The 27,983-nt window shown below is 44.1% G+C and overlaps 1 protein-coding gene and 1 long non-coding RNA gene across 3 annotated transcripts; one reads left to right on the top strand and one right to left on the bottom strand.

The window, feature by feature from the left end:
• Window positions 1-7,634: 7,634 nt before the first annotated feature.
• Window positions 7,635-23,023, bottom strand: LOC140216820 (uncharacterized). 2 transcript variants are annotated; one of them, XM_072287396.1, is made up of 4 exons: window positions 22,865-23,023; window positions 21,462-21,784; window positions 17,413-17,568; window positions 7,635-10,056 (listed from the first exon to the last, which is right to left on the bottom strand). In XM_072287396.1, exons 1-4 carry the CDS (start codon window positions 23,021-23,023, stop codon window positions 9,942-9,944), a joined length of 753 nt encoding a protein of 250 aa, XP_072143497.1. In that variant the 3' UTR covers window positions 7,635-9,941. The 2 variants fall into 2 exon arrangements, with proteins under 2 accessions (XP_072143497.1, XP_072143498.1); XM_072287397.1 differs by having other exon boundaries at window positions 17,417-17,568.
• LOC140216821 (uncharacterized) lies at window positions 22,999-27,692 on the top strand. Its single transcript, XR_011893515.1, has 2 exons — window positions 22,999-23,087; window positions 24,883-27,692. It is a non-coding gene; the product is annotated as an uncharacterized lncRNA (long non-coding RNA).
• Window positions 27,693-27,983: the final 291 nt, after the last annotated feature.

The raw sequence follows: 27,983 nt of genomic DNA, 5'->3' as shown, positions 1-27,983 counted from the left end.
AAGCGAGCATGCTGCAAGCTTTTAGTTAATTGTGTAGACGCCAAGGTACCTGTGACGGCTTCAGCAATATTTGGCTGTGACTACGGAAAGGTCACATTCAGCTTCTGTTTACTTGCTTAGAGGCCTTCAAGCCTATGAACACTTATGGTAAATTTGTGTTTGTGACCATTCAAGTACAGCAGGTGTCTTGTAACTTCTAGTACCTATGAAATCAGCTTGGTATTGTGTTGAAGCAAGTGTCTTGTAACTGCTTATGCATCTGTGAACTATCCAGTAATGTTCGTGTTTGCAACTGCTTAAGGGATCCTGTAGTAAATTTTTTAATGTTCAGTGCGTCTATAAAATATTTCGTACCTTTACTGTGTGCAAACACTGAAGCAGGCCTGCAGAAAATCTGGAGTAGTTTCCTTCATGGCTAAGACGTACACCTCTGAACTTTCCAGTAAATATCCACTTTCCAGTAAAATTAACACTACCGGAATTCTATGTTGTTTTCTTTCTGGAAGACAACCATTCAGTAGCCGACATTTTTTCTGTTGACATCGAAGATCTTTACTATTCAATACCGCATGATGAGCTATTTCGCAGTGTGATGACGTGCATTGAAGAAAGTGGCGAGGTAGATTTTCGCAATGCGACCGGGTTGTCTTCGGAAAGTTTCATGTCCCTTCTTGAATTTTATTTAAGTGCAACTTTTATCTGGTTCAAAAATAACCTTTTTATCCAGAAAAATGGTGTGTGTATTGGTTCATGTGTGGCGCCTGCTCTTTGTAATATTTTTTTATCGTTTGTCGACCGCGCTCTTAAGAGTGCCTTAAACAATGACTCGGTTCAAATTTTTAGATATGTTGGCGATTTTCTTGTTGTGATAAAACAGACTAACAACGAATGCTCCGTGACGGTAGCTGACATTTTAACTCTGTTCAATGACAATGGCAAAGGTGTAACTTTCACACATGAGCTATCTAGGGACGGTAAACTCCAGTTTTTAGATTTGCAGCTATCCTTACAAACCGGCCACGCCTGTTGGGTGTACTCGTCACGTGCACGTAAGGAACTTTTACCTTACGCGGCTGCGCACTCAAAGACTGTGAAACGCGCCATTGCTTTGATGTGTTTAGAATCTTCCTTAATGAAATCTTGTCATCACTCTGCGAACATGAGTTTCATTGCACAGTTAAACAGGCTGCAGGCTGCTGGTTACCCAAGTGTGGTGGTGACGTCAGTCTCGGAGGTATTGCTTCAGAAACTGAAAGGGAAGAGGCACAAAAGTAACTGCATCACACAAAAGAAGAGGCCTGAAGTTGTGCCGTATTGCCACAGAGTGGCTCACAATCTAAAGAATGTCGCCACTAGATACCAAATTCCGGTAGTGTTTTCCGCTCCTCAGAAACTGTCAATGTTGTGCAGCCGTATTTCCAAAACAAGTAAAAAACCTGATTGTGAAAAGAACCACGTGAAGTTTGTAGATTGCAGCGTCGGTGTGGTTTATAAGATTCCCTTGTCATGTGGCAAAGTGTATGTAGGGCAGTCAGACCGCTGTGTTAATGAGCGCCTTAGAGAACATGAGCGATCCATACCAACGGGCACAGGTTCCCATTTGGCTCAGCATTGTAAAATATGCAAGTGCAAACCCATGTTCCGTGATACCACGATTTTGAAAAAGAACCATGACACCACCGCCCGAGAGTTATCGGAAGCTTTTTTCATTCAGTCATTGGGGGCACAGTGCATTAGTGTGCCTTCCATAACCTTGTACAACGCTGAATTTGGTTTTTTGGATTCTGTCGCATGAGTGCGCTCTTGGGATCGGATGTTGGTGGCTACACCGCATGGTGCTCACTGCGCATGTTCCTCTAGTTTGAGCGGTCTATAATGGAGTGACGCAATAAAACGATGTCAGTTGAGAATAGCGCCTTATCCTGGTCGTCTTTCTTGTGTCTGTTGTTTTGCGCTAAACAAAGTATTCATGGATTCGCACCAACTAGCCCGCCAAAGCATTGTGCTGAACTAACCATGGTGCGGCATAAATAACTCCTAATGGCTTAGCGTGTGTGATGAAATTATTGAGTTTTATTTGTTTGTATTGATGGGCTTTACTGAAAACTGCTGAGTGCATTTCAGAGTTAAACTATTGATCTTCCTGTAACTGTTTTATTGAAATAAATGCTGTATTTTAATGATATTGTCAAATGATTCAGCAGCCTGCAGAACTTAGTTCTGTAGCTTCGTTGCCATTAGCACAGAAAAAAAATATTAAATTATGGGGTTTTACGTGCCAAAACCACTTTCTGATTATGAGGCACGCCGCAGTGGAGGACTCCGGAAATTTCGACCACCTGGGGTTCTTTAACGTGCACCTAAATCTAAGTACACGGGTGTTTTCGCATTCCGCCACCATCGAAATACGGCCGCCGTGCCCGGGATTCCATCCCGCGACCTCGTGCTCAGCAGCCCAACACCATAGCCACTGAGCAACCACGGCGGGTGCCATTAGCACAAAAAAGTATGGCTTGCATGTCCTTGTGTTTTGAATAAATGCATTTTTATCAAGTTGTATGTAATGTATTTGCTTAGCATAGCAGGGAACCATGTGCAAAATGCTTAGCTGCATTGCAGCCTTCATTTAACGTGCTTTGAGATGAAGTGGGCTGCATTCCTGGCCTGTCTCCTTGTACTTCAGCTTTTGCATGACAAAAATATTTGGACGCCTTATTGGACCGCTGGGATGGATGTATGGAAGAGCCATGCAGTTCCTTTTCATCGTTGCCCACAAGCCATCACAAAACCAGGCCAAGCATACTTTGTTAATGGTATGTAAATTGCAGCAGGCTTGCTGCGCTGCTAGGGCCCATTCTGAGGAACGTCCCAATTATGGCAATTTATTTATTTTCAAAGTACCTTACAGGCCCGGGCCCAATGGGAGCATTGAGTAATGGGCCGTATAATCAATATGGACGCCCTGTGGATACACTGATTCCACAACCAAGTGTCCCACAAACGTCCTTTGGACGACTGGTAAAATGTCCCAGAAGCATCCCATAGTCCTGACAAAAATGTCCTTAGGATGTACTCTGGATTATGCAATAATAATACTTCGTATTTAAACATGTCTTGGACGTCCGAATATTCAAGGGATGTTCGAGTGTACCGTTTTAGATCTCTGCTGGACATCTGTAGGACGTTGGTGCTCCAATGAGTTATCTTCAAAGGTCCTGTGGACGTCCGAATATTTGATTTTGATGTACGATGAACGTTCGTTGGATGTGAAATTGCGTCGGACGATCCTATGGACATCCGTAGTACATCATCGGGACTTTAGGGATGTCCGACGGACGTCAAAATATCGTTTGTAGGACGTCCTTTGGACATTCAGTGGAGATCTGTGGTCCAATGGGTATGCGTGTGCTCGCTGTGTTCTTGTCACTAAGTTCGCGTTGAAGCAATAGCATGAAGGTCACTTCGCTCGCTGCTGCTGTCGTGCTTCCTCACATTTTGACAGCGAGTGTCCGCGGTCATCGAGTGTGGTGTGTTCACGTTTGCCTCTGCACGCTGACACCACGCTTGTTAATTTAGTTAGTATGCAAATGTTTACCAGTTTAAACAGCCGATAAAGCTACTACCCTTCGTATGGCTGTCTGTTTATTTGCTATCGCAATCGATGCTTCGCCTCTGGGCGAAAGTACAAATTTTTATAATCTCGGGTACTTTCATTTGTCATCTACAGGTGCCCTCCTGAAAGAGTAGTTCTAAAAAATTCATTCTATCATCGCAACGTAAAAAGCACCTCACGATAAGACAGGCGCCCCGTGACTTCTGCAACAGTCAGAACTTTGCCTGCATAGGCTATGTATACACATTCATATATGTATAGCATCACAGCTCTAACATTAACTACCACTGGTGGCTTGCAGGTTCGTAGCGATTCTGAGTATGTCACCTTATTTGTACCCAACACCAGACCAGCTCCTTTGCAACAACGGCTATTGAACTTGAAGCTGACTGACTCCCAAGTTCGGCCCATGCACTGAAAAGGCTGTGCTGTGGGTTGTGAAAGTGGTGGCTTGCTCAAAGGCATAATTCTAATATTTTGCTTCATCAATCTTAAAATTCTGTGCAATAATTATCTTTTTCTCTATCATCTAAATTTGTGGCTGAAAATTTCCGGAAAAGGGAGAAATTTCCTGCACAGAACATCACGGCATGGAAGAGCATTGGGCAGTTCCATTCATCATGATCACCTGCCTGGCACAGGTGGGATATTTAACTAATTAATCTTCTCAAGGTTCATTCCAATAGGACATATATGAAGCACAGTGTATTAATGAGGTGGAGACGTTATGGCATTGTGTTATAATTCGAACATATCAGAAAAGGCATATTTCTCTTTGTAGGAAATTAAAAGATAGAACCTCTGGAAGGCACAACTGCGGGTCGAAAATGGTAAGGATGAAATGTCCTGGGATGTCTCTATAGCATAACCTAAAATGTTATGTAAATTTAGAGAGAGCACCCATCTGGAAAGCAGACACAACCACCTGTAAAAAAAAAGATTTCCCACCTTGGTTGCACATTTCAATCATATCCGTGGCGACCAAATTCAGAACTTTGCCAACTACAACATTACTGCGAGATCTACTGCATGTCTTCATTTGGATGTGGGACGTAATAGATCTCTTTGGGCCATCCATAGATTAATTTTATTGCTGTCAGGGGACTTTCAAAAGTATGCCGTTTTGAAGAGACAATTCAGCAACACATATAACCACATATCAAGATTTCATTATTTTGTTGACACCAAAGAAAGTACATATATTTAGTACATAACGTCCAATGTCGGGCATCCTAGTAATGACATCTGATGGTGTAGGACATATACAGTGAATAAAATTTATCGGTTGTGAGCATAGATCAAAATGTGACATTCTTTGTTTGTCCACAGAACTTAATTTATTGGAAGTGGACGTTATCCGGACATCTAGTGGATATCCGCTAACATCCTGCTTCAGAGCAGACTTGTAGGCTCTGTATCTTTATCTGTATATCGATCGGATATTGGTGGTCCATTGAAATGCAGTGTTCGTTCCTGGTTGCCTAACGTGGTGTGGATTTCATTGCATTGTGCGTGGTTCCTGTCGCATTTTCCATCTGAGTGCACCACACCGAATTTAGGAATTCATGCTGCAGGTGGAAGTTTCCTTGAGGGAGTGCAACCATTGCAAAATAAATCCCAGGACAGCAGGCAAAGCAAAATCGTGGCAGATTGGGCTGATGTTCCATAGTGGACATTTTTTAGCCACAAAAGATGAATCAGATGGCTTTTTGTTGAGTAGCAAGGTGCAGCAATGACGGCAGCCCTGCACTTTACCTGTGTCCACCTTATGCCTCTGCTTGTGGACTCATCACATCAGCACAATCGAATGTGTTTGTTACACTACTGAAAAAAAAAACTAGGCCAGGAATTAGAACCGCTAACTCTCCAAGTATGCAATTGTGTACTTAAATTGTGATGTCTCAACAGCTGCATGCTATTCATTCAATACATTATTCATTACAGAGACTTGCACATGACAAATTATGTGAAATTAATTACTCATAATTATAAATACAGTTTCTGGTGTACATTGTAATTCAATGATTACTTTCTTTACTCGGTAATGCTCACTGCAATTTGATTAATTTTCTTGCATTAACCAATTACACGCAACAAGTTGCAATGTTGACGAACCAAGCTGCAACAGGCAATGCAGGTTTGAGCACTTCAGTTTGGTCAGGCCCCTCAGCAGCCTCGCTGATGAGCATGTTAATACAGGCAAACCCTGGTACTCAGTACATTTGTCTGCCCATCCAAATATTGCACCTGATTTTCACCGACAACTTGAACCGGCACTGCTATGGCTTGATAGTGATAGTCAATTTGGACACTGATTTCAGGAAATTGCCTACGAAACATTTTTTCAGGTTTTCATTTGCCTCACCAGGAGACCCTTCTAAGAGCCACGGAAACAATGAAGCGCTGCACTTTACAGAATGCCCAGGCATAAGCACCGTGTTATTGAGCAACCACAATATTGTGTGCAAAGTATTTATATATTACGCCCCTTTCCTTCCATTCAGCGTGCTCACTGAGCAATTTCCCATTGTCACTGCTGGCCTCTTGAGAAAAATAGTGATGACCGACACAAATAACAAAAAAAATTGCTGTGAAGGCAAACGAAGTGCAAAGGGCTGCAGAAGGCTCGATGAAATAGCCAGGCCAGCTTGTTCTATTTACTGTATTTGTACAATGTTAATAAAAGTTGGGAAGAAAGTAACGTAAAAGTAATTGCTCAATTACTTTTGTGGGGCAGTAATTGGCCTCTGCAACAAACTTCATATGAAGAATTAGGTTACCTTTCTTTTGTAAGGTGCACAAGTCTGATCATGGGCAACGTTACATGCTCTGGTTTGTCAAAGTGATGTTACTACACTTCGTGTCTCTCACAAACTTGCGATTTCATACACCTTTACCTGTGCACACCTCAAGTTTCCAACTACATTTCGCCAAAGTGGGTGAAATCTGCCTATATATACCACGAAGCTCTGTGGGACCAATGCTGGAATCGAACCTTTGTCTTCTAACACAGCAGCCCAGTGGTTGAACAGTTAGGCAACGATTAAACACATGCTTCTCTCATGCCAAATTCACTCTTTAGAATGTCTCGCCATGCCAGTTACCTTCTTCCCCTATGACAGATAGCGCAACAATATTTTGTGTTCAACTGCACTGCCTTCGGGATCACCCCATATTTTCTGTTGGATACCTACAAAGTGGGTGAAATTTGGCTATAACACCATTATATTAAAAACGGACTGTAACAGCGTGTCTCTATTGGCTACCATGTGGGTGCTAGGAAGCATCAACCCAACCGGAAAATATGCTTCATAGCGGACCACAACATTTGGTTCTTTGTTGGCCGGATTGCCTCCTGCCATTATCAACATGCAACAGACGACATCTTACGGCACGCCCTCTGTGCAAGCAACTGCATTGCTGTGGCACGTAGGAATCTTCACTGTCTCGTCAACGTGGAAGCCCTGAAGCAGCAAGTGCTAGCACAGACCAAGAATGTGCCTGCGTTAATAAGCCAGAAGCCAGTGCTGTCCGTAATTCACCAACCAATTGTTCTGATATGTTGGTCAAAGCCGGAATTGCTATTAAGAAAACGCTGACTTGTGGGTGCTGTGAAGAGCCTAAACGCTTTGCAGAGTGGCTGACCTACAGGATTATGTAAGAAAGGCGATTTCCCTGACATCTCACTTTTAAATAGTTCCTTGGTAGTTCCACGACATAGCCAGGTGCTTAGAATTTGTCCGATATTTCATCGTTTCACAGTTGCTAGACACCCTGCTAGTCTTTAAACATGTTGGAGTTAAAGGTCAGGTGCCATGGGCAACTCACCCGTCACCGCGTTCTGTCCATCAACGCCGCACACATTGTTGTACACTTGTGCACCTTATACAGGACAAAAATCAGTCATCGTACTGCCAAGATTAAATGAAAACGTGGAAACAAATATTTGTAATTTCTCTTTATTTCACAAGCACTCACACATAGGGGATATACAAACACCACTGTCACTGGCTTTCGACCAAACATTTCACGCCTGTCTTCAGCATAATTACAGAATTATACATACATTTACAGCTATAGTATGTTCTTGTACGTATCTGAAAGGGTGGGGCCCAAAAAGGGGTGTATACAACAATCTAGGTGACCAACACTCGCTGTTGAGTGCGCCACAGCCTAAGTGCAACACAGCGACTCCAAGTTGCAATCATTGCCCTGTCCATTTCTGACTGAAAAAAAAGAAAGGAAATAAATTGGGAAAAGAATAGTGTTTTGTAGAGATGTCATAAAACCTAAGTAGCAGAACACAACAGTGATGTCAGGCTAGTGACACCAAAATTATCTGTGATAGTTTAGACAGAGTACACAAACCTTATTAACCAATGGCAACAACATAGTCAATTGGAGTGCCTAGGTAGTAAGCCACTCTGATGCAAAACAGCAAAAAAAACTTAGAAAAAGATAAAAAATATAAGTGACATTAGCACAATCATATAAATTATATGCATGTTCCCAAGAAAATATACAAGGCCATAAATTTCAGAAGAACAGATCATAAACAATGTTAGGTTTCAGAACAACAACAACAAAAAAAAAAGAAAGCCTGTGAATCTGAGTGGCAACAAGTTCTGCATACACCTATATTTCGCTTTTTCTTTATGCTCACAATTTCAGACGGAAACAACAATACAATGCAAGAACTTGGCCATGGTGCAGAAATAAACATAGACCTTTACATAGATATAAACCTATTTATCTGTTACAAACAAACATCACAATTCTCGAATAGCCTCAGTAAACAAATTCACTGAGCTTTGAGCAGTTCATTTCCCTGGTAAAGCTCACAATAAAATGCAACTAGTGCAAGCGTATTTTTACACTGGTCAAAATGAACACTGCAGCCAAGTGGGTGAATAAGTGTACAAAATTCAACTCTTAAGGTACGGGCTGTTCTTGACACTGCTTTGTATATGAAGCTAGCGAAAAGAGGCATCAAGTCTAGGCCAAAAAGCTAGCAATATCCTTGAAAACTTTGTCTAAAAAAGCAAGGCACTTGCTGGCATGTCCAGTTAAAGCCACGAACATGTTCCAGGCAAGGGCGAGATAAGAAAGCTGTACTGGCATGGCTTTGCATGGCATACAGCAAAGCCAAAGGCAACCAGAAACAAGGCTCCAGCGAAAAACATTCTGGTGTATACAAAGGAATCTGGCATTGTGTGCATATATATATTGCCAGGAAACTGCTTGTGCGAATATGCGTTGCAGACTTTACCCTGGTAACTGGTTTTGTGATTGCCTCAGTGATGGCCAGTTAGGTGTACGGGCTTATACCTGTTCACCTCAGTGTACAGTGTTTTTCATACTGGCTGAACTCGAGTAACTCCACAAAATCTGCCATCAATGGTAAGCTTAAGGCTTAAAAATTCTGGCATTCGCACAAAAGACTTGCAGCAAACACCGACAGCCACTGCACGTTCCAATCAATTAAGAAGCAAGGCATCATCTCTAAGCAGTAATATACCGTGGTGGCATGTGGCCTTCCCATCTTTGCTCACCAGAGGTTCTGCACATGCTCTATGGCGTGCTTGTGAGCTTGATGTGCATTGAAGACCATGCCGGCACGTTAAGTATGCAGACCATAGCTTCTCTATCAGGATTCTGCTCACTGCAGTTTATGGTGGTCGCTGCACATGTGACATATATCCTGCTCTGTGATACAATAACTGTTCTATGCTTCAGGAAGTACTACTGTGCTGCAGGGCTCATAACTAGCAACGTCTCAACAGGAGAGTTTAGGACTTCCCATGGAACAGAACTCGGTTGTGTGACTGCACTTTGGGTTAATGAAGAAAAAAAGAAAGCGCCACACCTTTGGCTTCAATGCTTGTCTCATTTGCTACCTGCTAAGTTCTCTTCAAAAGTCCCACTCCTAGGAGACTTGGTAGAAAAGATGGGCAGCGTGTCTGAGGAATGCATGTTCCTCAAGCAACAACAAAAAAAAACGGTGAACAGGAAAGGCATACACTAAGTGAACTCGGCTGACCTCGAGGTAGGTGGCCAATCGAAGAATGAGGCAACAACACTATCGGGGAGCATCACAGTGGGGTAAGTCAACCATGGCAAGGACGGGCCATGGATTGGTTGCCACTCGTGTCGCAACGTCGCGTACATCACTAGGGACAAGAGGAACAGGAAAAAAAAAACATTCAGGAACGTCGGTGGTCCAGTTACGGTAATGTGCACTGTGCTTTACGACAGTCTGCCAGGGTCCAGCAGCGGCCGTACAGCCTCGTTCCCACCAGAATGCAGCAGTAGCACTTGCGGTGCAACATCACACGTCCACGAGCTGGTCGTCCTTGTAAGAGGTTGTTCGACCACTGCCAGAGTCGGCCAGCTCCAGCTCGGGGCTCACAGATGACAGTCCAGAGATGGGACTCTCATTCGATCTGTTTGGGGAACAGAGTGTTGCCAGTGCGGGATGAGCAGAGAAGCAAAAATCAGGCCCTGTCACTTCTTGGCTGTGCTCCCGAGACTACACGGCTAAGTGACCGCAAGAGAAGCGAACATAAGCTGGCGGTGAGCATCGCCATACAACAGATTTGCAGCAAGCAGTGTTTAACGGTCTGGTGTGGGCATGCTGACAGGCAATTCAGCTTTTCTTGACAGAAAGGCAACGTTACAGGGTTTTAGGATGTCCACAATTCTCACCGTTTGCAGTTTACCAGGTTACCAGAGAGGTGTATCGCAGCAACAACACCGGTGGTGAGATCTTGTGATGCTTTGTCTAGCCATAATGCCCAAGCCACCTATTGCGTTCCACGAGTGTTTATATCGAAAAAAAAATTTTTTAAATGAAACAGGTTCACGATTACGCCTTTGCCTAAGGTTTACACCAGAAATGTAGTAGAATGCACTGTGTTTGTCTGATCATGCATGCCTGCATCGCTTTTTTGCTCACATGGAATCTAGCAGCTGGATGACATATCATACGATTAAAGTTTCGCGATGTACTGAATGCTGATGCTGAAAGATCATGTTTGCTGGAAACAAATTAACCGGGCGAAAAAAAAGAGCGACTGTAATGGCTCATTTATTCATGCTCTTGCTCGCAAACGTTGCTCCGGGAAGTCTTGCAAGACGGGATAGTGTCTACGAGGTTCTACTGTAAAAGCTACTAAATCTTATACAACTAAGCAGTATGCACAGAGATAACTCCAGAAAGTTTTTGGAACCCTCTTGGCATTCTTTGCTTCCTCTTTTCTCCAATGACAAAATACTGGCAAGACACGACCTCAATCATGCAGGTTATTTTGATGCTACATGACATGGACGGTAACAAAATGGCCGGTTACTTACGAAACTTATGTTTTGTGGCATGGCAGCACCAATATGAGGCACCCAGAGAAATATGCCTAGTAAGTGGCATCACCGTTACGGCATACTAGGTAGCCTGAAAACAGCTGCTGATTCTAGGGCCAAATTTAAGCATTATGACTTTGTATAGAGCAGCGAAATGTCAATCTTCCTAGAGATGTGCGCAAGTACCTAACTGACTGATCAGCCAAATGCACATTACTACAAACTACAATAGTATGACAAAGGCAGAAATGCTCAAGCTATTAGGCTAGAATGCTATCGTATGCAGCCGAATAATCACATGATTTCTAGCAGAATAGCTGAACAGACCACACAGTGAAAAGGCTCAATAAATTCTGTGTAATTTGTTTCAGGACAGTACTGAAAGCAAATAATTATTGGACTAGTACATGCAAATTTTACAACAGAACACTTTTGAAATTCAGCAAGACCATGACACACTTGTTAGACATGCTACAAGCATCCGAAAAATGCATACAGGTTCTTAGTACTGACACACTGAGTTGAAGGCAAGAACGGATTTTTCATGGAGAATGTGCAGGTGTTAATATGGCGCAAAAATATTGTCTTCCAGGCACTCGTTTTGCGAAGGGCCACCACACAATGAATGTTACTGAATAGTGTTCCTGGCTCTCAATAAGTCTGAACAGCTTGGGTACTCAAATTCCATACTCAGCACTATTATAACAGGATCCTATTATTAAACGTCTCACTTCTCACTAAAATAGATCACTATCTCTGCTGCGCCAGGGAATTAGCCTGATTATATCAAGATGCCCAAATTCTGAGCTGCTATGTTTACCATGCTAGAAGGTGTACATTTGTGAGCTCTTAGCTGCTGCAGCAGTAAAATATGATTGAATGCCCCAGTATTTTTAATATAGCATTTACTTGAGTTTTGGAAACCTATAGTACTCCATTCCATACATAGCAGTCAACGCTGTGGAAGCTATGCAAGAAGGTCGGTCAAGAAAAGCTATCACTTCACGCATTTCGTCCATGCCTCGCTGTGTGCCAGCAGCATTCTCTTGTGCGAGCATGCATGTGAGGCTCCTTGCGACAGTTTGGAAATAGTGAACCCCAAAAGAATGACAAAAATAAAAAGCGATGTAAAACAACACATTAGCAGCCGTATACCACAGTGTGTTTGTTTCGAAGGATTAAAACTTGTTTCATTCAATACTGAGCCTATATAAAAAACAGTTACGCAAAATTGCGGTAAAAAAACTTCGAACTATATCCAAGCACAAATGAAGCCACTGCAAGAAGTCTCTCTGGCCTCCACAGCATTGAGTGCTATGTGTGGAACCGAGTATAAGGAAGAAAGAAAGCTTTGAAGCTGAAGAAAAATTTGTGCTGGTCTTGGGATGAAGCCCAGGACCAACACCCTTCTCGGATGGTCACTCTACAACCTGAGTTAACCAGCAAGCAAGTAGATTGCGGAGTGTGGTGAAATTATTCGACAACTTGAAGCACAGGGACACTGAACATGGCAAACAAGTTCTGTGGAAGCCCGCAAGGCGGGGCAAGGTTCAGGAAAAGAGAAAATTGTCATTCATCCGAGCGTAGCAGGAAGCTACAAATAAAGCACAAGGCGAGTTTTCCTTATAGCAGAACCTCAATCATACATATCTTTTAGAAAATGCGAGAAAAGAACATACTAACCGAGAAAACGTACGACTGCAAGTCACTAAATATTGACAGACTCATCTGTAGTTGACAATTACATAATGTCAAGCATTATGCGAATCGTTGCAGCATGAAAAGCCGACACGAGTCGTGTTGCTGGGGCTCGAGCCCCAGTGACGCGTGTTGTCCTCTTTGCAACTGTGGCAAGCTCACATTTGCGCTTCTCCAATTCGAGCTTCTTCGAGTAGAGCATTTTGGTAGGAAGTTTTGATCTGCCGCCGTTGTGGCATGCAACAGCGATGAATGCGTGTCGAGCCGTAGGGCATCTCAGCGACCCGAGACGCATGTTGTCATTTTACAACTGTGTAGTGTTTTAGGACTGTGATGAATAATATAAACGAAATCGAGCTGGTGGGCAACACCGGAATACGATGCCTACGATTCCCCCAGAGCAATACACGACGCTGCCTTTGCGCTGCCTGCAGCAGGGAACAGTGGCGAATTTTGGTCACTGCCTGTTAAATGCGTGCAGTAAGTTCCCAGTAGCACTAAGGCCCACGCGCTGTGAAACAGATAAGTGAAGCTGCTCTTCGCAATAAGGTTGGTGGTGGTAGTTGTGAATGCGCATTAACCCAGGAGGAGATTTGTTGGTACCAGAATGAGGAACTGAGTGCGCACCAGCATTTTCCTGTGATACGGGCGGGCGCGAATCGCGGGGAAGCTGCTGCTGCAGACGGCTACTGTTCTCGATCACACATGCCTCAGACGTTTTCTTGTTTACAAGGGGTCTAGCGGCCGAAAAACATATCATATCGCAGTTTGGCGATTTACTGAACGTTTGTGACAAAAGATCCTTGTTTTTTTGGGAATGTATGAACTGGCAAAAAAATAAGCGTATCTGTATTGGGTCACATTATGTTCTCGATCATGAATGTTGGTGCCGGAAAATCATACATAACAGGATTAAATGAGGTTCTACTGTATAACTTGCTATATTGGTATTATTTCTTGCAGTTAAGTATAAATAGTAAATATGCAGCATAGTGATTGCATATTCGGTATGATTATGCATATAACGCACATTTTCTGGCAAGGCACAATTCCCTTTTGTGTTGAAAAATTATTACTTCAGTAAAAGCTTGTTAATTTGGCACCTGTATAATTACAAATTATAGATGACTCTCAATACAACGAACCCTGATAGTCTGACAACAAACGTCCATTTTGTCCGAAGTCGATAATATCCAAAACGCCTCACTTCCGAAACATTCGTCGTGATGTCTAACAACGTTATTGCAAAGAGTGAGTGACGAACGTCCAAAGTAAAAAACAAACAATAAAAAGGTCTCAGCTTCGCCCGAAAGGCAAAGCATCGATTGCGATAGCAAATTAGTAGACAGTTATGCAAAGTAAGGACAGTAGTTTTATCTCGCTCGATAACCGCGGAAAGTTGCTGTCAATACATTGGAGTGAAGAAGCGCAGCAGCAGCAGCGAGTGTATTGACCTTTGTGCTGTCTCTCGCTTCAACGTGAACTAAACACAGTGCATACGAAGCTACCGGCACTTTGTGCACTTTGTCCACATCACAGTTCGCTTTCAAGATATGGCGGCAGTGTTGACATGCCGTAAGCAGCAGCCGCCGGAGTAGAACCCCTCCCTCTCTTGCCTTCCCCGGTGCCTCATGCACAAAAGAAGACGGTGCGTTTCTGCCCTGCCTTCCTCTTTCGTGTGGGCAATATTCAGCCACGATCGTCGGCTGACCCTCGCAAGTCAGCTGTCAGCCCGTGTCGACACTGCAAAAGTATGCTTTATATGCCCAATATTGAAAAAAATTGACGCTAATTTCGTCCACTGTAGCCAATAGTCTGTTGTATCACAGTTCACTAAGAGCGAATTTTGTTACGTTAACAAAATATGTAGAACAAATAAGGTTGAAATATGGTCCGCTATATCTGAAAGTCTGTTGTACGCAGGTCCATTGTAACAAGCACAGACTGTATTGTAATTCATACTAGAAGATTAGAATGGTGCTATCAGATATAGAGCATGTATATAAATTATATATAAGCATACACATATAAATGTATTGCACAGGAGACTTGTTAATTTAATACCAATCTGGTGCATGTCAGTTCATTTGACATAGGAGAGTACACATCACGTGTGCATAGGAGAGCGCACGTGGTGCAGAAACATCTCTTCATAATAATGTAACACTATAGGTTCGAATTACTGTCTACACAATACAAGGCAGCCCGTTACAAACCAAAGCCACCCAATTTTGATGCTTTCATTGACAGTGTTCAAACAGCTGTGATCCCTACGGTAAACAAGACGCAACCACAACCGTGGATGCACTTGAAATTCTGGAGCAGTCTTGCTCAAAATTTCCTGGCAGCACTGTGTGCACCGTTAACCACATAGTACAGTCGAACCTCGATATAACGAACCTCAATTTAACGAAATTCTCGAAATAACGGACTTTTTATTTTTCCCAATCTCTGCCCCATTGAAAACCATGTATTTTTTTTCGCGATTTAACGAGGTCACTTTATCCTGCACTTCCGATTTAACGAAGTCCTTGCGCATCGCACGCACGTACCAGGAGCCTCCTTGACAGGCAGACGAAAACTTTAGCCGGGCATACAGCGATTTGCATGCGCCCTTTAATGCTCAAATTTTCCCGGCGCACTTCAATACGTGGAGCAGAACATGCCGCTGCACCATCTATCGTGTACGTATGAAACCCGCAGAAGACGCGCTCATGTAGTGCTAGCCGGAGTGCTTCAGAAGTTCCGGAACGCGTCACGCTATGACGTCACCGGCCTGTTGGAACGGGAAAGCGTCAACCGGAAGTAAGTTTACGAACAGCGGTCGTTGGGCACGTTTTCTCAGTTGGTTACTGTATTTACACGATTGTAAGTCGAGCACTTTTTTTAAGTTTGGAAGTCTGAAGTTGGGGGGGTCGACTTAAAATCGAAGCCAAAACATGGCCCGGCTAAAAAGCGACACCAACGGGAGCTACAACATAGTTACAATTTTATGTTTGCTCTATGGCCCTACCGGTATCTTTTCGCTATCCCGTGTGCTTTTTCGCTTTTCGGAAGGGTTTTTCAACATTTTTGAGAGTTTTACAGTGCACGCAACACTCATGGGGGGGTGTCGATAGTTGATGGAAGCGCCGCTGTTCCCATTTGCGGCGGCACCCTCAGAATGGCGGCGCTTGCGGGGAGTATCGGTAGTTCATGGAAGAGCAGACACCGCTCGCGGATTACTTTCTCTGTTGAAAGGCATTGGCATAGGTTTGACGCATTCCACTTGAATGCCGGCTACGTGCTACTTCTACGCTTCCCCAGTCGTCATGAGTGCTCCAGGCCCACTAATCGTTTCGCACTCGTTCACAGCAGCGTTCAAGAGGGCTGCCATCCTTTACGCCGAAGAAACAAATCAGAAACGGGTGGTGCGAGTGTGGCGACTGCAGCGAAGCGAAATTTTCACCTGTGACGCGTGCCGAAGTGGACGCTTTCCGGAGCTGTAGGCTAAGCTTGCGGCGTATGTCACTGAAATGCGCGATCAGTCCCTGCCAGTGAAGTGCGGCATGGTCATGAAACAAGCCCGGACCTTCGCCTTAATTTTAAGGCCCTGCTCCACCGTGAGTACAATGACGGTGACGAAAGTATGGCGTACACAACAGATGTCGTTGACTCGTGGCAGCTGCTCTGCGATATTGAAAAGCGGCAGATGAAGCTGACGGAGTTCTTCGCTTCCACCTGAGTTGCATAGAATTGCTCTGTGGGTAGTTAAATAAAATATTCCAGCGTTCATTAATCAACGTCGTCATTGCTTTACTGAGCGCGGTATCATCCGATGGCTGCGAGCGTTAAGCGCTCTAATGGTAAGTGGTGGCCTCATGGATCCACCAAGTTAATACTACTTCCAATTTTCTTCGAAAGAATATTCAAGTTCATAGCTCTGGTATCTGCATAATTTTTATTTTCTTTACGCCATGGGTTGCCATGTCTTCGTGAAAGAAAATTTTATTTATATTTAGTGATGACAAATCATGATGATGATGGCACTGATGGCCACATCTAGTGGCAGCTATGAGCACTAGGCGCGGCGCTTGCTGCAGACCTGCTCTTCACCGTATGCGTAATGGAGAAAAATGCGTTCGTACCCGCTGGCTATCGGGCATCACGCTCTTGGTTGTGTTATTAGTTCCGGGGTTTATTGGTTATCTTTGTAATTTTGCTATCTACAAGGTGCCATACGCCAGGAGTGTTCCAAGAACCTGCATCTTTATTTGGACTGCTGAAACATGCGAACTTCGACTTTCGGCTGCAAATTGGACTTCATTATATCGAGGTTCGACTGTAGTACAAAAATTCTGTTGCGCAAAGGAGGAGTGTCATCCACATCTTACCAAATATATTTGGCACATATACCAAACCATCTTTTCTGGAGGTTCTCCTTGGCTATTCAGCAATTTAAACTTGACAACCGGAAAATAGCGCTATCTTTGTTGACCTCGTGTGGTATGAATTGGGACGTTTTCTCTGCATAATATAAATGCAGCACAATATGCGTAAGATACTGCCTGTGGAAGCAGTGTTCACATTACAACGAAGCCATACCGGGACGTGGAGGACAGGCAGGCGGTTGCAGGCATCCACTGCCAACACAAGGCCATGGCTGGCACTCCCCAGCCCATTCAAGGCAAGCAAACGAGGCAATGGGGGAAGGCGTGCCGTGCTGTTAGGGTTCAGCAGCTCCGGCATGCCTAGAGCAAGCGTACCTACTGAGTGACACGGCAGCCGAACTGCGGCGGCTGCTTCCGCCGGTCACCGGCAGCGGAGACATGTCCCCTACCGAGGACATGCGCGACTGGCTACCCAGGCCGTGCCTCCGGAGGAGCGTGTCAATGTCCACATCGTTGTCACTGTCCGAATCACTGCGAGGAGAAAAAAAAAATGGGCTTGGGCAACACAAGATTCCTGGCATGCATTTTACACTTTCAAACAGCAAATATTACTTGGCTCAGTCCAAAAATAAAAAGTCGTACTAACAGTCAATCTAAAGTGATGTTCAGAGGAACTACATTTGTGTCGCACAATGCCACCAAGAATTCAATTTGAGTCCCAAAGCCAAAGCTTGCGCAAATGAGGAACTCCTGACAATCAAAAAACCACTGTGTCAGGCACTTAAATACTCATTAGGAACAAACCACAAACCATAAACCAAAGCGAAAATAGTTTTGAAGCCTCTGTGAAGGACTATCAAGTGATCTTAGAACAGTAGAGTAAACGATAAACTTTCTTTCTACACTCAGTCGTGTGAAAATTATTGTGATGTTCATTGCAATATTCAAATGCTTTCGAAAATTTATGGAATAAATAAATAAACCTCTGATACATCATTGTGTTTTACTAGGAAGGAACTTGCAGGCTTGTTGACAGAAGGGGAACAAGAGATATTTTGGCACAATAGCAAGCAGGCTTCTCTGGGACATTATTTTGTAGGAAAGACGGTAGCACAACTTCACAACAACTTGGCAAAATGTTGTGCTCTGAATGGCTGCACACTTTGTCAAAAATTACCTAATGGGATTGCCGTATGCATGCTTCTTTAATCACATGGCATAATCCTAAAGTTCCCGTGCTGTTTGCCTTTGTGTGTTTATGCGAAGGCAGCTATGGTGTTGCACAACGCATTTGCAGCATGGTGTAGCACTGGCATACAGTGCGGCACATCATATTCTCTCAAGAGAACTTTCATAGCTCTCCTGCTCACACTTAGTTGTTGGCAAGCTAAATAGTTTCAGCCTGCCCTGCGCCTTGTCTTGGAGGTAATCTGCGGTGGGTGGAAAGATTGGGCTGGTGGCTTCATGTGCACTATGTTCTTGCATGCTTGTTTGGAGGTGGCATAATCATGTTTCTTAGACGCACCGAAGCACGAGGAAGCTCGAAGCGTTTGCTCGCAGCTGGTGCTGCTCTTGATCATGCCAGCATTGTGACAGCAAGTGTCCATGGTCATCGAGTGACATCTGTTCAAGTTTGCTTGTTACGTAATTTATTTAATAAGTGAATGTTAATGCAACTTATATGGCCGAAAAAACCATCACCCTTACTTTGTGTAGGTGTCTAACAGATTTTGCTGTTGCTATCAATGCTTCGCGTTTCGGGCAAAATTCCAACTTTCTCAATTAATAGCTTTTTTCAGATCTACTTCAACGGTGCATTGACAAAGCCGGGTTTCTCTGATACTCTGTCTTTGACCCTCTCCACGTGAGAAATATTTATATTATGGTGTGTTTTCTGGATGCAACTCGTTTCTTCGGACTGCCTGATTTTTCAGACGTTACTGTGGTACCTAGGGAGACCAGAAAACTGGATGATGACTGTAGGATACAAGTAAGGTATTTTAGTACTGGATGCATTTTTTCTGTCTTTCCACAGTACTCATTGCTGTATAGAGTTGGAAATTAAATTGTGCAAACTGAGACGTGACAGTCAATCTGGTCTAGGTCGCATAAGATAAACTAGGTAAAAGAAGAGAGACAAAGACATATGTCTAAGTTGCTAACTTTCAACTGATGCTTATTGAGGTGACCAGTGCCTTATAAAACGCAACAGTAGTTCACGGTCTCAGAAAATCTACTTCTTTCTCTAAGAGCACAACGGATGTGTAACCCTGCCTCTCCTTTTGTCCCAGTTTAGTGTGCTACCTACACCTAATCATGCGGTACCAAATGGGCCCAACATGCTACACCTATGTTAAATCAGTTGTGCGGAATCGCGTAAGGTGGAGGAAGTATCATGAAAGGGAAAGATTATGATCCTGTGCTTTGTAGCTTCGTGCTACACAAATGTGGCATGAAGCTACAAAGCACAACTGATTTGCCATATTCTGCGTCCCTGTCCTTCGAGTTGTCGATTGATTCAGCCTCATGCTGTGATCTGCTAGTCTCCTGATTAGCTCATGGCAGAGCGACCACCCCAAAAAGGCGTTGGTGCCGGGTTCTAATCCCAGACCAGGACGAATTTTTCCTCAGCTGCGAGGCGCTCCTTCTATGAAACCCATATGTGTTTCCTTTGTAGCTTGTGCTACATTCAGGTGGATGACAATCTTTCCCTTTCTTGTTACACCTATGTGAGCGAAAAGTACAGGACAAGCGTGAACTCAACTAACCTTATTTGATAAGCCCATGAACAAGGTTGCAAGTTCGTGCTTGTCCTGTCTTATACGGTATTTATTCGAATCTAGGCCAACAGTTCTTTTTTTTTTTCAGGTAATCATATATCAAACTCTAGGGTTGACTTAGATTCGAGGATTTTAAATAACACGCCAGTTTGTAATTGAAAATGATAAATATGGTGCATGGCTACTGCCATCTAGAAAAGTCAGTATTGCAGCCACTGCTAGCCATGGCAGTAGCCAACCGATGTACATTAGTGACGTCGCCATTTTGACCTGTGTTGTATCAGTAAGGTGGCCAAGTATCGGCGTGCGGCATGGCCTTGTCGTAATGCCACCAAACAGGCGATGCCACAAACGGAAAGTTGTGCTAGCCGTGGAGGCACTGTCAAACATTCAAGCCCGGCGGGATCTAAGTATCGATGAGAAAAATGTTTGACGTTGGAGGGGGCAACGGGAGACACCTTTTGCGTGTGCCGCAACGAGGAGATGATAGCGATAAGGAAGATAAGTGTTGCGATAACAGAGAGGAGCTGTCCACCGAGACAGCGCCTCGTTTCGACGTGTACAAGCCGTGCCCCACTATCTGTGCATGCGTGGGTGCGTGGACGCAAGCTTTTGTGCGTCCGCAAGCGTATGAGGCTAGTAGCGATGATGACGAGGAATGAGCTCGACGTATTCATATTAAATAAATGTTCTTTTCATTTTTGTGAACGCTTTCATCAATTTATTGTTTGACTTACGTTCGAGGTAAGTCTTTTTATTTTTTCTGGCTTCGGACATTCGGGGGTCGGTTTAGAATCGGGGCTGGCCTAGATTCGAGTAAATAGGGTATGCTCTCGTGCTGCCTCAGTTTGCATGATTTTGGTGTCAAAGTGTCAACAGTGTGCTTTGTCAACTTGTAATAATAAAGTAAAACCCCGCTGTAATGAAGCTGTAGGCGAGGTAGAAGCTAATTAATCCATTACTTCATTAAACCGTCGGCCACCTTCAAAGCCACCATTGCCTGCAGGAGGTTGTTGCAATGAGTTGTTGCAAAGTTGAAGTTGATGAGAAAAATTGTTTTGTTAATGTATTGTGCCTCGTCTTCTACTCAGTGAGATGACCCCCTCTACTGTGCCCGTTAATGCACGGAGCGCAGCTGTGTGCAGGAGTCAGTGTGCTGGCACAGTCTGGTCGCGAGCAAGCACGGAGTCATTGCCAACATTGTTGTGCATTGCCAGATTATTGTCTCAGTGGTGCTAAATGATCAGTAAATCCTCTACCTTAACTGAAAAAAAGTTTGTTACATCCGGTTACAGAAACATTTTTGCTGCGTTGAAGTGAGATCTAAAAGCACAAGTTTTTATAAATACTTGAAGGTGAATTAAAAATAATTCCGGGGTCTTACGGGCCAAATCTCATCATGAACATGCCATAGTGAGGAATACGGATTAGTTTTGAGCACCTAGGCTTCTTTCACGTGCACGTAAATTTAAGCACACAAGCGTTTTTGCATTTCGCCGCCACTGAAAATGTGGCTGCTGCGGTCGGGATCAAATCCATGGCATCGAGCTATGCGGCGAGTAAGGTGAATTACGACTACGTCATATTATCCATTTGTTTGTCACAACCCGTTCCGTTATAAACTAGGTTTGAACCCCAGCCTACCTGTCTTCGGCCACGTCAGTGCCAGAGTCCAGGTCTTCCTCGAGCGCTGCCTGCAGGTCCTGGATGCGCTGGCAAGCCAGCTTGAGGTCCTGCTTGGTGCCCTGCAGGTCCATCTCTGCGTTCTCAAGCGACATCTCGAGCTCGTGGCAGCGTTGCTGGGCCTCAGCCTCACGGTGCTGCAGCGCGGTGCAGTCCTCGCGCAGCTCGCGCATTTGTCGCTGCAGCTTGCGGCAGCTCTCCAGGCTTTGCTGCTCCTTGTGTGTCGCCTGCTCGGACTCTTCCTGCAGCCGGCTGCATTGTTCCTTCAGGCGCTGCACCTGGCTCTGCAGCAACAGAATGCACACACATTACACCCGGCACACATATCCTGAAACCAGAAGGAAGCTTGAGTGGCGTTAATCTGAAAGTTAATGAAGGATGCCTACAATACCCTTCATTTCAGATTTTGTGCAGTCAAGTTTGCATTTTGCATAACTCAACCTCATTATAAGAAACAGGAATATAACAAAGCAAATCTAAAATATTTCTAGCTGATATTAGCATGCAACAAATTTATGCCTATAACAAATATAGGATGAAGCTTGTTGCGTCAGCGTCGTCTCGTGACTTATCCCCTAGCGCTGCTGTCGCATAATTCTCCAGTGTCACGGCAGAAAAATTACGCTCTACACGTATCTTTTAGGAAACCATCAAATGCAGTAAGACAAAAGCATTATTTGTGTACCTTCCTTCAAGCTGTACAGTTGAAAATGAACGGAAGCAAGCACTGCCATGTGTGCCAGTTTATGTTCCCAATGCATGCTTGCTTTCTGCGACAGTTGAGACTGAGCTATTGTTGCTGCTTCTGAGTGCTTTCAGTCCTGCGAGCTGCCTCTTACTCAGACACATGGAGACACACAGTTTTAAAATGTTTCCACAGTTTAAGAAGTTTCCATACTGCCCTGCATGTTGTAGCTGCCAAGCTGATAGGACACGAGTTTTGTTTCTGCAAATGTGCAGAGCCACAAGACCTTGCACAGAACAGCAGCATGATCTGGTGAAGAGCACACCAACCAATTGTGATAAAGACTTGAACAATATCCTCCACAGTAGCAGCACTAATTTCTTTAGTAAATGTTGTTAAAATAAATTCTGGACCCCACAAGCTATAAAAACATTCTCTGCACATAACTTTTTTTGGAAAAGGGCTTCCGCTACCCATTTTATGTTGACGCAATGGCACAGACACAACACGTCGTCACTGCTGGAAGTTCAAGTCACAACCCGAGGCACTTCTGGCTGAGACAATGGAGCGCCTTTGCTTAGCCAGGTGTCTCAGCTTGGGACAATGCACGAACTATCCCAAGTGTCCTCACTAACTAAGAAGGACTCTTGCTGGGCCTGTGTATTGGCCACGCACTCACCTCCAGCCTGCTCTTGGCTGTCTGTTCCAGCTCGAGCCTTGACTCCAACTCGCGCACCTTGGCCTCGAGGCGTCGCACAGCATGCGAGTCTTCTGCCTGGCTGGCCAGGTGGTCCATCTTGGAGCTAAGGTCCTGAACCTGAAACCACACCAAGCACATAAGTGGAGGCGATGGAGTTCACCTACATTGTGCTGAACATGCAGGCTCCCTTGTGATCAGCAAAGTTAAGCAGCATTCAACTGCTTTTTATTTGTGGTTGTTGGGACAGGAACCAACTGGGAATGCCAAGTGCTGATGGCTTCCCTTTGAAGCAGAATGACAGTCGAACCTTGTTATAATCAAAAGCGTGGCAGTTTGGGCGAGTTGGTATGTCATGACTGTTTTAGGCTTGTAGCGCAGCTCAGGAAGAGCAAAAAAGGAAGGAGGTAGGGGTAATCAAAGGGAACGGAAAACAGAGTGAGCGCTAACTTCCAACTGATGGTTTATTTCGTGACACAAGACTACTTATACACTCGGCAAACCATATGACATCAAGAGATAACAAAGAAACCAAGCAACAAAACCGATAGTGACCAAGTGGTAACATATTCAGACAGCCTGTGGCTGCAGTCGGAGATACGCCAATTCATTGCTTGATAATGATAATGAAGGTGAGCTTACACATGCATGGCCCAGACCAATGATAGCCTTTGCTTCGATGATTTCTCTTGTGAGCTGATTACGACTGCGACCAAGAATGACGCATTCCTCTAAGACAGGTTCGCAACCACACGTTTTGCAATGCTGCGCAAGAAACCCCCCAGCTGTATTACAATTCTTGGCTACCCACACCGTCACGGCCTTGTCTTTGTATGCTCAATTTATGCATTGTGTATTATTAATAGTCTGTATTTAAGCGGGCACGTTGAACTCAATCCTGGCCCCAAGAATAAAGCACAGGGGACCAGACCAGCTACCCGATTAGCCGGTAATTCATTACGCAAAATTTCCGGAAATATAATGACGAGTCCTCAGTTGCCTAAATGTTGAATAAACTGCTTTCAGGACAGGAAAAAATGGCTCTTGACGTCTCTGCCCTCCGTCAGACTATCGATTCTTGGTTTCAAAACTTAGAATCTCGGATTGCTGCTCTCGAATCCTCGTCACCTAACACAGATGCAGCTGCGGATTTTCGATCTAAAATGTCATCGTTTACTCAGAATGTCGATTTTCTGTTAGAAAAAGTGGCCGCCTTGGAAACAACTTCCTCGAGTAATGAAGTCAAGGTGACTGCCCTTGTTGCTAAGATAACGGCCCTTGAATCTTCTCTGTCTTCTAAACCCAGTGATGTTATTACTCCCCCTTCCGAGTCTTCCAACGTATTCTTGTTCCTAAGTAACACGGTCAACAAACTTGTTGACAAGAATGATCTTGAAAACCGCTTGCGCCGAAATAATCTTATCTTGTTCGGACTTCCTGAATGTCCTGAAGAAAACAATAGTTTACTGCTAAGCAGCCGTGCTGCGTTTTTCGCAGAAAAGATACTGATCAGTTGTCCCAAGATTGAAAGTTGCCATAGAATTGGAAGATTCCAGTAGGGACATACACGTCCGATCATTCTTAAGTTGCTCGCTTTTCGCGATAAGATCGAAGTATCAAGGAATGGTCACAAACTTAAGAACTCAGGGACATGCGCATTGGTGAAGATTTTCCCGCTCGTGTACGTACATCTGCTTAATTATAGCCGTCTGGTAATTTGCTGTCCCAATCGCGGCTTTGCTTTTCGGACGAAACTGCGACATAATTTACTGTTATCTGCTCGCTTGACATAGCTATGCTGACGTAGAGACCAGAATTCCTATGATCTTTGTGCAGAGCTGAAATCATTACTTCTTTTCTGATAACTGTTAGCTAAACGAGTTTGTATTAAGCCGCAAGGAAGCAAAGTTGCTGTTAGAACTTGCAGGTTGTTAACATGCACATGATGGATAGCAATTTTCGTATACATTTCTAACACGTTTTTATTGCATACTTTACAGCCATGCTGTGTTCCTGCCATCAGCCTGGTGTCGCTTTGGGTCAGCATCATTCTTCGTTGATGATCAGCACACAAACAAGCCCACGGAAATCTGCTAACTTAGTACCTCTGATCTCAACAGTGTATTTTCGTGTCTGCGACCACTGGAACTGATCCTTCAGGATGACTAGTAAATTGTGTAGCGTACCCCGGATCTCTTCTGTTCTGCATCTGAAACTATGGACGAAAGACTTCACCCAGCGTGTGGCGTCTTCCTTATGGGCCGATGTACCCGTGAACTCTGGCTTAATTTTTGTCTCTGTGACTATTCAAGCAAGTCCACAGAAATGCCCCACTAAATTTCTTAGTACACGTGAACTGCAATGGAGTTGTCTTCGACCGCTGACCCAGCCTGCAGTGAGCCTTAATAAAATGTTTAGTCGCCAAGATACCTGTGAAGTATTTGTATCTGCTGCCACGGAAGAACAGCCACGCTCTGCCTCTGGTAACTTCCATCGAGGCTGTCTGATACCCGTGAATTTTTAGGATGAAATTGTGTTTGTGTGTGGCCGCTGAAGCAAGCCTACAGAAATCCTAGCTTTTGGTACGGGTGAACTCATATAATACATTTTTCTGGCTATGACTGCTGAAGCGAGCATGCTGCAAGCTTTTAGTTAATTGTGTAGACACCAAGGTACCTGTGACGGCTTCAGCAATATTTGGCTGTGACTACGGAAAGGTCACATTCAGCTTCTGTTTACTTGCTTAGAGGCCTTCAAGCCTATGAACACTTATGGTAAATTTGTGTTTGTGACCATTCAAGTACAGCAGGTGTCTTGTAACTTCTAGTACCTATGAAATCAGCTTGGTATTGTGTTGAAGCAAGTGTCTTGTAACTGCTTATGCATCTGTGAACTATCCAGTAATGTTCGTGTTTGCAACTGCTTAAGGGATCCTGTAGTAAATTTTTTAATGCCCAGTGCGTCTATAAAATATTTCGTACCTTTACTGTGTGCAAACACTGAAGCAGGCCTGCAGAAAATCTGGAGTAGTTTCCTTCATGGCTAAGACGTACACCTCTGAACTTTCCAGTAAATATCCACTTTCCAGTAAAATTAACACTACCGGAATTCTATGTTGTTTTCTTTCTGGAAGACAACCATTCAGTAGCCGACATTTTTTCTGTTGACATCGAAGATCTTTACTATTCAATACCGCATGATGAGCTATTTCGCAGTGTGATGACGTGCATTGAAGAAAGTGGCGAGGTAGATTTTCGCAATGCGACCGGGTTGTCTTCGGAAAGTTTCATGTCCCTTCTTGAATTTTATTTAAGTGCAACTTTTATCTGGTTCAAAAATAACCTTTTTATCCAGAAAAATGGTGTGTGTATTGGTTCATGTGTGGCGCCTGCTCTTTGTAATATTTTTTTATCGTTTGTCGACCGCGCTCTTAAGAGTGCCTTAAACAATGACTCGGTTCAAATTTTTAGATATGTTGGCGATTTTCTTGTTGTGATAAAACAGACTAACAACGAATGCTCCGTGACGGTAGCTGACATTTTAACTCTGTTCAATGACAATGGCAAAGGTGTAACTTTCACACATGAGCTATCTAGGGACGGTAAACTCCAGTTTTTAGATTTGCAGCTATCCTTACAAACCGGCCACGCCTGTTGGGTGTACTCGTCACGTGCACGTAAGGAACTTTTACCTTACGCGGCTGCGCACTCAAAGACTGTGAAACGCGCCATTGCTTTGATGTGTTTAGAATCTTCCTTAATGAAATCTTGTCATCACTCTGCGAACATGAGTTTCATTGCACAGTTAAACAGGCTGCAGGCTGCTGGTTACCCAAGTGTGGTGGTGACGTCAGTCTCGGAGGTATTGCTTCAGAAACTGAAAGGGAAGAGGCACAAAAGTAACTGCATCACACAAAAGAAGAGGCCTGAAGTTGTGCCGTATTGCCACAGAGTGGCTCACAATCTAAAGAATGTCGCCACTAGATACCAAATTCCGGTAGTGTTTTCCGCTCCTCAGAAACTGTCAATGTTGTGCAGCCGTATTTCCAAAACAAGTAAAAAACCTGATTGTGAAAAGAACCACGTGAAGTTTGTAGATTGCAGCGTCGGTGTGGTTTATAAGATTCCCTTGTCATGTGGCAAAGTGTATGTAGGGCAGTCAGACCGCTGTGTTAATGAGCGCCTTAGAGAACATGAGCGATCCATACCAACGGGCACAGGTTCCCATTTGGCTCAGCATTGTAAAATATGCAAGTGCAAACCCATGTTCCGTGATACCACGATTTTGAAAAAGAACCACGACACCACCGCCCGAGAGTTATTGGAAGCTTTTTTCATTCAGTCATTGGGGGCACAGTGCATTAGTGTGCCTTCCATAACCTTGTACAACGCTGAATTTGGTTTTTTGGATTCTGTCGCATGAGTGCGCTCTTGGGATCGGATGTTGGTGGCTACACCGCATGGTGCTCACTGCGCATGTTCCTCTAGTTTGAGCGGTCTATAATGGAGTGACGCAATAAAACGATGTCAGTTGAGAATAGCGCCTTATCCTGGTCGTCTTTCTTGTGTCTGTTGTTTTGCGCTAAACAAAGTATTCATGGATTCGCACCAACTAGCCCGCCAAAGCATTGTGCTGAACTAACCATGGTGCGGCATAAATAACTCCTAATGGCTTAGCGTGTGTGATGAAATTATTGAGTTTTATTTGTTTGTATTGATGGGCTTTACTGAAAACTGCTGAGTGCATTTCAGAGTTAAACTATTGATCTTCCTGTAACTGTTTTATTGAAATAAATGCTGTATTTTAATGATATTGTCAAATGATTCAGCAGCCTGCAGAACTTAGTTCTGTAGCTTCGTTGCCATTAGCACAGAAAAAAAATATTAAATTATGGGGTTTTACGTGCCAAAACCACTTTCTGATTATGAGGCACGCCGCAGTGGAGGACTCCGGAAATTTCGACCACCTGGGGTTCTTTAACGTGCACCTAAATCTAAGTACACGGGTGTTTTCGCATTCCGCCACCATCGAAATACGGCCGCCGTGCCCGGGATTCCATCCCGCGACCTCGTGCTCAGCAGCCCAACACCATAGCCACTGA

This window comes from Dermacentor andersoni, chromosome 3 (genome assembly GCF_023375885.2).
Source record: "Dermacentor andersoni chromosome 3, qqDerAnde1_hic_scaffold, whole genome shotgun sequence".
NCBI lineage: Eukaryota > Metazoa > Arthropoda > Arachnida > Ixodida > Ixodidae > Dermacentor > Dermacentor andersoni.
This window is presented reverse-complemented; position numbering and strand designations above follow the sequence as displayed.